This window comes from Rhinichthys klamathensis, unplaced genomic scaffold (assembly GCF_029890125.1).
Source record: "Rhinichthys klamathensis goyatoka isolate OS25496 unplaced genomic scaffold, OSU_Roscu_1.1 h1tg000267l_1, whole genome shotgun sequence".
NCBI lineage: Eukaryota > Metazoa > Chordata > Actinopteri > Cypriniformes > Leuciscidae > Rhinichthys > Rhinichthys klamathensis.
Window position 1 is genome coordinate 430,051 of NW_026606788.1, and position 10,631 is coordinate 440,681.

The following is a 10,631-nucleotide window of genomic DNA, read 5'->3' on the forward strand; positions in this document are numbered from 1 at the left end:
TGTGTCAGATTAACGCGTAATGAAGTGTAATGAGCTGGGGGAAAAAATTCTGACAGCACTCTCTTTTCATACAGATTACATAAACTGAGAATATTTGTTTTTTATATAAATTACTTCATTGAAAAGAAGAGAATTCAAGCTTCATAAAGAAAAATCTCTCGTGCCTGTATGACAAGTATTTGCAGAGTTAGAGTTAATTTTTCGGACGTGTTTCAGAATGGACTGCACTGACAGAGAAGGCAAAACTCGCATCATGTTTATTTTTCTTTATTTGACAAAAAGCACAAAACTTTGTTTTTATTGTGAGTATACAGAAAAATAATAGACAATTAACAGGATCGATTGATGTATAACACTTATATGTACGATCAAAATCAACAGAGTATTTTAAGTCTATTTTTCTGCTATGTGAAAAAAAAAAACGGCGCGTTTCTGGTCCCCAGAGGGTTAACCCCAGTGACGGGTAGGTTTAGGGACGGGGTTGGGGTAGGTCATATATTTATATATGCATAATACAGTAATATAACGTTAAGTCAAAGGCGTTGATAAACACGCTGAAAAGCGATTATGCGTGTTGATAGCACGCCAAAAATGGAAATACGAATTGGCGTGTCATACATACGCCATTTCATGAGATCAGTCTGTTTCTAGCGTCTAGGCCAGGGGTCTTCAACTAAAATTGCTTGAGGTCCAGTAAATGAACCCTCCTCACCAGCCAAAGGTCCGGACACTTACATATATATAAACATGAATTGATGGGTTTTACCAGACTAAAGAAATGAGTGTAGAAACTAAAATGAGTGTAGAAAACTTTTTTTTTTTTTTTATTGAACAAAATATAATGTTACGGATAAACATGTCTTTTCATATGTATAAGCAGACATAAGTAATCCTTCACAAAACTGATCTCGTTTTAATGCTGTTCTGTTATGTCCTTTAAGTTGCTTTGGTGCAAAATATCTAAATTCAACCAGTAATGTCTGACAAACATATGATGAAGGAAAATGTTAAAAATGCCTTCATCTCTAAATCTGCACTGAACATACATTAATTTCAACATTAACAACTTAAAGGAAAACTAAAGTGCTTTTTTCGGCTGAACTGAGATGAACAATCACAATCAGTGAACGCAAACCTCCTTGTTCAAATTAATCAGAATATCCCACTAATCACATATCCCATTTTATCTTCATTCACATGTATTGTCTCTACTAAACTAAATGCATCTAATGTTGAACACTGCTCTCTTCTGTGCTTCAAGTTTAATTGGTAAAAGATAATCAGCAATGTCATTCAGAAACACAAACAGGCAAAAATAGTGCCACCAGTGTTGGAAAAAGTATCTTATTTTGTACTGTTCCTTTAAGTCCATAAAAATAACTGACCTCTTATGAAATTGAAATAAAATTGTCTGTTAGGCTGAACTGGGTTGAACTTAAAGATGTAAGCATAAAACTTGTAGTTCCTAAGAAAAAAAATTTGCATTACGTTCATGTTAATTTTCATACATTGTCTGATTGAGAACTTCAATGGGAGAAATTGGCTCTGGCCTTTCCAGCTAACACTTATGGGGTCAGTGCAATCCTCAAACTGGAATATAAATGTTCATTGGTCATTCTTGACCTGTATTTACTTTTGATAATGATGAGTGTTGAGAAAGCTGACTCGCAGCGATACGTTGAACCAAACATGCTCAGGTGTGTCTGTATCCAGAAGGTGGCAGGGTCACAACCTCCACACTGCTCTTTTAATGCTTCAAATTCAGTCATTTCATTCTCATTTAGGTCACAAACCAGTCAAGAAAAAGAATTGGCAGAAGGTGGAGGTTAAAGCAGTGGAAAAACACATGAATGCACTTCATTGAATCCTGTGGTGTTCCTGGAAAGGCTGCCTGCGATTTGTGCCTCAAATCTGAGCCGGAATCCCTAAAACGGAGGGACTGGCTGGCTATTATATTTTACATAAAAAAACGTATATCTGCTCTGCAAAGAAAATTTTGAGCTATGCTCCTGAGCTGCAAGTATAAAGTACACCCAAAGTATTAAAGGGTTAGTTCACCCCAAAATGTAAACTCTGTCAGTAATTACTCTCCCTCATGTTCCAACCCCGTAAGACTTTCGTTCATCTTCTGAACACAAATTAAGATATTTTTGATTATATCTGAGAGCTGGATCACTCCTCCATAGGCTTCTTAAGGGATCGAAACTGGCCGGCCCAAAAGTTATGAAAGACATCGTTAAAATAGTCCGAGTGACTACAGTGGCTCAACCTTAAGTTTATCAAGCGACGAGAATACTTTCTGTGCACAAAAAAACAAACAAAAATAACGACTTTATTCAACTATTCATTTCCTTCTATGTGGGCCTCGAGTGAGTTCACGTAGTAACTTTAACCATTTTGTACAGTACATGTTTCTATTCCTTACTAGTGCAAATTTACTTAGTCATTCTTTGTGTGATGTCAGAGTGATGATCCTCTTAAAGTTGAATTATTCATTCGGAGACTTAACTTTACTCCTTTCATAGTGCAATGCAAAAGTGCAATACAGTCTTGTTCCTTGCTTTTTGAAGAAGCCAAACACATGTCTGCATCTGTCATTAAAGGGATAGTTCGCCCAAAATTTTTAATTTAAATTCTGTCATCATTTACTCTCCCACAAGTTGTTTCAAACCCTTATGAATTTCCTTCTTCTACTGAACACAAAGGAAGATATTTTGAAGAATGTTGGTAACCAGACAGTTGATGGACCTCATTGACTTCCATAGTAAGAAAACAAATACTGTGGGGCCCATCAACTGACTAGTTACCAACATTCTTCAAAATAACTTCTTTTGTGGTCAGCAGAAGAAAGAAACTGGTTTGAAACAACTTAATGATGACAGAATTTAATTTTTTTAAGGAAACTATCTCGTTAACAGAAATTAACTTTTGGCATATTTGTTTCACATCAATACTGTCCAGTTTGTCCTGTTGGACATGACACACAGCAACTTGTGGCATTGTTCTGAGTCATGTTTTCAGTGTCCTAAGAGCAATGAAACTTATTTCAGCCTCAGCTGATGAGACTGGGATGACACGGATTTCAACTTGCTCAAACAGACCTCTCAATTCAACATGACCAAGCAATTTTGTGTTTTCATGTTTAATGTGGACATCGATAGTCATAATGATTTTATACTGTACAAACTTTGTATTCTATCCATCTACACTAACCCTATCACAGATAACTTTTCTGCATTTTCAAAAAACGTCACTTGGTATGATTTATAAGCTGTTTAAAAAATAAAATCCCAATCCCCAAAAGGACAAAGATTTCTGAAATTGCCATCTTTGTGGGGACATTTTGTCTTTGTCCCTACAAAAATGGCAATATAGGAAAACCTTGTCCTTGTGGGGATTTTCTTTTTTGGAAAAAGGCTTATAAATCATACTAAGTGAAGTTTTTACTAAGTTTTAGTGCTCTTTGCGCGCACGCCCATACACACACTAATGATTATGTTTGCCACTTATCCCGCGATTGTCATACATGATATTGTAAAAACTGCGCTGTCCCCGAATCATTATTTGACGCGATTTGCCCTGTATTTTTGTGCACAGAACTGTAAATTACTCCCTAGTTTACCGCATCTAGGTTTCCTTTGGGAGAGCTTTGACGCTTCGCACAACCAAATGTAGCTACAGCCTCTCACAAGTTAGAAAGAAAACCCAAAGCCAATCAGTTAGCAGACGAGACCTAAATCTGTTGACTGTTTGTGTTCCAGGATTTGCGCATTTTTCTCAGAACGCTCTTGTAAGAGATTTTAATCTAAATGAGATGTTTCCTGGTTAAATAAAATAAGAAATACATAAAAACCACAAGATCCAACCCTCACTCGACTGTTTTAACATGTGGTGGTTCACAGGTGTCATTCCGACTAGCTTGAAGAAAAGTCGCACGGTGCTAATCCCTAAGACATCTGACCCAGGAGCGGTGATGGAGGTTGGTAGCTGGAGGCCGATCACCATCGGGTCAATGATCTTGAGACTCTTCACTAGGGTGATGAATAAGAGAATGCAAGAAACGTGCCCGATTCACCCTAGACAAAGGGGGTTTCGTCCCAGCCCCGGATGTGCGGAGAACATCGAGGTGCTGCAAGGCCTCATCCGCCACTGCAAAGAAGAGCGGAGCCCACTTGCAGTGGTATTTGTCGACTTTGCACAGGCTTTTGATACCGTCTCCCATGAGCACATCCTGTCAGCTCTTGGGCAGATAAACGTGGATCCTCATATGGTAGATCTAATCCAGCAGATCTACACGAACAGTACGACCTATGTCGAGGTCGGAGGTGGGAACACCCCCGATATTACAGTGAGGGTTGGTGTTAAGCAGGGGGACCCGATGTCACCCTTGCTTCCCTTATCCAAGGTCTTGAACGCTATGGCAAGGGGTACACCGTGGCCGGTCATTCAGTAACGACTCTTGCTTTCGCTGATGACCTGGTGCTGATTGGAGGATCTTGGAGTGATATGGCACATAACTTGCAGCTCTTGGACAAGTTTTGTCAAAACACCTGCCTACGCGTCAATCCGAGGAAGTGTCACAGCTTCCTGGTCAAGCCCTGCAGCGGTGAATTTACGGTCAATGACTGCGCCCCATGGGTTCTGGGGGGCATGGCCCTGCAGCAAACAAGTATAGTTGACACAATAAAATATTTGGGTGTCAAGTTCAACCCCTGGGGAGGGGTTGACAGGCCTGACCTGGAGGTGGTTTTAGACAAGTGGTGCCGGAAGATCGGGAAATCACTACTTAAACCCTTGCAGAGGGCGATCCTCCTAAATCAGTATGCGGTACCACGACTTTTCTACCAGGCTGACCTCTGTGAGGTCAGTGACGGTGTACTCCAAAGCCTAGATGGGACGATCAGGAGGTTTGTGAAGAAATGGCTCCACCTTCCACTATCCACCTGTGATGGGATAATTTACGCAAGGAACCGGGATGGCGGCCTGGGGATCTGCAAGCTTTCTCGACAAATCCCATCGATTCAAGTGAGGAGGCTTTACAGTCTCAAGTTTCTCCTGCGCAGCTCTGGAAAGAGAGTCAGGAGCGAACTCGTAACGCACCGTTAGATCGATGGCCAAGGCTTTGGAATCCCGGATGAGCACCAAGTCAAGTCGTAGCAGTTCCCCCTGGAGGGTTCTGAACTCCCATTCTTGGCGAACCTCCCATCCGTGAACCTCAGCCTCAGCTCTGAGGAGACGGCACAGTTTCGAGTGCCGGGCAATCCTACCCTCCTGCATAGCTGGGCATTGCCCTAAGATGTGCGAACAGGATTCTAACCTAAATGAGCAGCGCCTGCAGGCAGCCCCCGCCTTGCTCCTGCCTCTGTGTAGAAACTCTTGGGTGGGGTATACACATGCCCGAATTTGGAGAGCGGCTATGTATTGTCTCTGAGTAAACCCCACAGGTTTACCAAGCCATGTGTTGCTCGCAGAGGAGCGACACCACCGAGTATCCCCACCCCTTGAGTGGAAGGCCTGCCCATCTAAGGAATTCATCCTTTCTCCAGTCACTCGGGACTGGGCACACCCGGTGGTGGCTTGTCAACGAGTCGGTGGTGTCAACATGACTTGTATAACGTATTCTCTGTATAATATTTAGTATATGTACATTTGTTGTAATACCAGGGGACGATATGTTCCCTCCAGAAGAGTCTGGTTCCTCACTGGTGTGTTTTAAGGCTGAATCTTCTGTAAAGCTGCTTTAAAACAACATGGATTGAGAAAAACACTACATTTATGAAAATAAACTTTGACACCATTTAAATACATTAAATTCGAGGTCTAATGTGTTTCACCTTTGCATTTGCAGTGGTTTTACGGTCACAAACTGATGCATGATCTTTTTGGTTTGGTCAGCACAAACAGTGTTGAACTAAAACATAGTTGACATAATAGCAGATTTCAGACAGTTTTAAACTTCCTCTTGTGTCTGCATGGCATATCAGGAAGCAAAAAGCAGAAGGGAGAGAGTAAGGTTCGTTTCGTTTCAGAAAGGTCCAAAATAAAGCTGGTTTGCTAAAACCATGAAGTGACTCAGACCGATCTCAAGGAAAACTCATCACATTGGAGTCATGTTGAGGTAAGTGTTACATTTTGCATAATACTCTTGACACTAAAGTGATTTACAAAACAAGCCAATAGTAATACATTCTGTGGACCATCACAAAATGTCTTACATTGTGTAATTGAGTTTTGCTATCTTTACTTATTAATACATTTATTAATCGATCTCTCTCCACTACTCTAAAGGTTTTTTTTTTTTTAAGGAAATCATTTTAATTATTGGTTACCTTAAATGTTAATATTGAAAGATATATTTTAAATAATTCATTAAAAAAAAAAAATTCTATTAAAAAAACTGTATATTAGGTGTCTTTAACTACTATGAAAAAGAGTCACAAGTACAATGTATTTATTGTGTTCCTGTTGTGTTGCAAAGCTGTGCCGCTATTGAGATGAGAAACGGGTTCGGACCGCTTTAGAGGTACGAGTGGGTTACGGTGTAAGAACCATCATTGATCATTATATATGGAGTTACAGAAATATATTACAGTTGTAATTATGTGCAGGTATTTTTTAAATACTATAAGTACAATGTAGAAACATTTATGTACACAAAAATCTACTTTTATCAAATGATTTATTTAATGTTGTGTTTAGGTCATTTTGACCTGGAGAGGATATTCTTTTTCCCAAAAATGCTAATTAACATTATTGCATTGGACTAAAACTTCCTTACTTTACTCACCCAGGGCATAACTACTTCCCCAACATTTGTTTTGTGAGGAATTTTCTTGTGATTTAATGAAGTAAATGATTAAAGACTCGAGACTGCACTGACACAGCACTGCATGGGGGTTTTCCTGGTTTCAGTTTCTCAAAGACTGCTCTGCCACTTACTCTTACACACAGACCAGAACAAAAGGCTTGTACAAATATGTTTTGAGTTGTTTTGGGTCTGTTCATGTGCCCCAGCAGGTAACACCTGGTTTCGGGGGATATGTTGTTCAATCCTTATTGTGTTCAATGACTGCAATGAAATTAAGACCATTTTACCAATCGCACTGAGGCATTTAAAATTATACCAAACATTAAAGGGAAACAATAGATTCAAAAGATACATAATATGTAGTATGTAGATCTTCTTAGAGAACTTTTAGTGACTTGAATCAGGGGGAAAGTGAGCAAGGAGGGAGAGAGGGGTGCACAGAAAGGTTTGGGCAAGACCATGTCCTGTGCTCTTTCTTGGTGGTCTCCTGTCCAGAATGCGTATTATTGCTTTACTGCAGGGAGAGTTTTACCTCAGCTTTTGTCTTGCACCTCCTTCATTTGAGCTTACGCACTTTCATTTTTGACCAAAAAAAGCATTATTTGTGGGTAATTTTGGCCACATTTAATACTATTTACAAATATTCTGTACAATTGATCACACTAGTGTGCTTTAATGGTTAACAAGGAAGATTGTTTTAAAATGCTTTTATTTTGAAAAATGGCACAAAGTCACACTTGTGATGTTCCTGGTAAAAAATGACCTGCCAACAAAAAGTAGCTTTTAAATGTCTTGTTATGCTATATTATTACCAAATATTGGATTCAGTCTTTTTGACAACTTGTTTTCTTTTAAGTATTTCTAGTTTTGTATTTATTTTTGAAACTAACTGCTTGTAGGCTTCATTGAGCTTATATTGATCAAAAATGACCATCTGTTGAAAATAAATGTGGGAGATCGAAAATCAGAGAATCATTTAGTGTTCAGGCGCGTGTTCATGTTGACATATGTACATGTGTGCTTGCAAAGATAAAGACCTCGGACCTGTGCATGTGTGAATACACACACACACTATTTTAAGTATTACAGGCTTTCTTTTACACAGAGATGAACTTTATCCTCAGATCAATGAGGCTTACGATCAATCAGTTTCAAAAAGAAAAAAAAACCCTGTCCCAATTGAAAGAAAACAAGTCGACAAAAAGATTGAATCCAATATTTGCTGATTAATATAGCATAAGCGATTTACAAGCAATTTTTAAAAGGCCGGTCATTTTTGACCAGGAACACAAAAGGGCTTTTCAAGGGTTAAATGTAGTCCATAGTAGCTAAAGACACTTAATATAAAGATAATTCTATGATATGGCATTTGTATTATACACTTATGAGTCAAGAAGGAAAAAAAAACATTGTGGCCTAAAGTTGGCTAAACATCTTTAGTCACATACAGGTGAAACTCGAAAAAATTGAATATCGTACAGTTCATATATTTCAGTAATTCAAATTAAAAGGTGAAACTAATATATTTAGTATATATAACTATATACATATGCATGATTATACTTTTCAGAGGGCCGACATTTCTGTATTGATTTCATGTAATATTCTAATTTTCTGAGATTTTGAATTTGGGGTTTTCATAAGCTGTAAGCCATAATCATAAAAATGATAACTTTTGCATGATATTCAAATTTTTTAAGTTTCACTTGTACGTAATGGTACTATGCTATTCTAAATCTAGCCGGTGTGTATTTTATGCGACAGGGCTTACACACCCATGGAGCTCCCGACGGCGCTGGCAGAAGTCACGGACACTTACTCCAACCAGAGCACCAGGAACCAGTCCCTGGAGGCCTGTTCCCGTGAGGGCGCTCTGAAGACAGCCGTGTTCCCTGTCCTCTACAGCGTCCTCTTCCTCCTGGGCGCGTCGCTCAACGGCCTGGCAGCGTGGGTGTTCCTCCGGATCCCCAGCAAATCTCACTTCATCATCTATCTGAAGAACATCGTTGTGGCTGATATTATCATGACCCTCACCTTCCCCTTTAAGATCCTCGCCGATGCAAACTTAGCAACTGTCGGCGTGCGTGTGTTTGTGTGCCGCGTGTCCTCTGTGCTGTTCTACCTCACCATGTATATCAGCATCTTGTTCTTCGGCCTGATCAGCATCGATCGCTGCAGAAAGACCATGTGGCCCTTCGTAGGCACCAGCCGTAGACGCCTGCTCCACAGAAAGCTCCTCTCGGCCTGCATATGGACCTCTCTGTTGGCTCTCGTGCTGCCCAACGTAATCCTGACGAGCCGCCTCAAAACTTCGGGCCGCATTAAGTGCAGCGACCTCAAGACCGAGCTGGGACTGAAGTGGCATGAGGTGGTCAACCACGTGTGCCAGGTGATCTTCTGGGGGAACCTTGTGACAGTGATAATATGTTACACGCTCATCTCAAAGGAGCTCTACAAGTCGTACGCCCGCACACGAGCTCAACACGAGGCCAGGCGAGGAGCGGATGTTCCCCACAGGCCGCTCAACAAGAACAGCATTCAGGCAAACGTGTTCCTGGTGTTGGCCGTCTTCTTTGTGTGCTTTGTTCCCTTCCACTTTGCCCGAGTGCCATACACTATTAGCCAGACACGAGGACAGATGTTCAACTGCCAGCAGAAGCTGTTCTTCTTCCAGCTGAAGGAGAGCACGCTGTGGCTTACCTCCCTCAATTCAGTGCTGGATCCACTCATCTACTTCTTCCTCTGCAAGTCGTTCCGGACATCCCTGTTCAACACCCTGCGCCTGTCTCCCGGCCGCTGTGGGGATCTCGGCTCCGACTCCACCAGCGCTCCTGTGGACAACACGCCGATGTGATGGACAAGCGCCCAGTCCTTCTGATGTGCTTCTCCTACACTTCTACTCTACGCTGTAACAGCTACATGATGAATCAAACCTTTTAACAACTTCCACTCTCTTTCAAGAACCTAATTACCTCAACCTTGATTCAAATCAAGAGGTTTCACATGTCATGACTGGCTAGCGGAGGAAAGCATGTCAGGAGAGATCTCTTGCCTCTTGCAGGTGTGATCTTGTTAAAAGCTTGTGTTGTGTTAAGATAAGCATACATGTCCACCGATGTCATGTGCTAGTAGCAGAAGTACCTCTGATCCTTACTAATTTATAAAGGCGTGTGATGCGTAGTATTTGTTGTCACTGACAAACCTTTAGTGCCAGGCATCCAGACATGCAAAAGTACTAACATTTTTCATGATAATGAATCCAAGTATTGTGGACATCACACTATTTCAGGTCATGTTTAAAGACATTACTGTAATGAAGACACAGATAATAATGATTCTACAGCTCAAGGCTGTCAGTCATTTCCAAGTCCAGTTCATTGTGAAGTCAATATTTGTAATAAATAAACTACTACTGTAAAAATAAAACCGTGACTATGGCAAAAAGCTGAGATTTATTGTAAACCATTTGATTGTTGCAACACATCACTGTTTTTCTTCCTCTTGTGCGTCACAGTGGGACCAAAGCTGCTTCCCGAACTGTCTGTTCGAGGGTTGATGCACACTTTAACATAAAATGTAATGTTTTTAAGACCCAAACTAATCAAATTAATACCATACTCCTACACCAAAACAAACGCACACAAAATACATCTCAAAATAAATCATGTTTATTTTTTTTTGTCTTTAAATTAAATCATTTTTCCTTTAGCCAGTTTTCACTAAGTAAGGCTAAGGAAGAATAATATTAAATCATAAATACAGGCCATTATAACATATTTATCAAACGAAAATTAAAAAAATTCATGTAGGACATCCATGACCA

At 40.3% G+C, this 10,631-nt stretch overlaps 1 protein-coding gene across 1 annotated transcript; it reads left to right on the forward strand.

Annotated features, from left to right (window-relative positions):
- The first annotated feature begins 5,985 nt into the window (after nt 1–5,985).
- p2ry12 (purinergic receptor P2Y12) lies at nt 5,986–10,234 on the forward strand. The gene is made up of 2 exons (XM_056267987.1): nt 5,986–6,118; nt 8,573–10,234. Exons 1-2 carry the CDS (start codon nt 6,111–6,113, stop codon nt 9,660–9,662), a joined length of 1,098 nt encoding a protein of 365 aa, XP_056123962.1. The 5' UTR covers nt 5,986–6,110; the 3' UTR covers nt 9,663–10,234.
- The last annotated feature ends 397 nt before the right edge of the window (nt 10,235–10,631 follow it).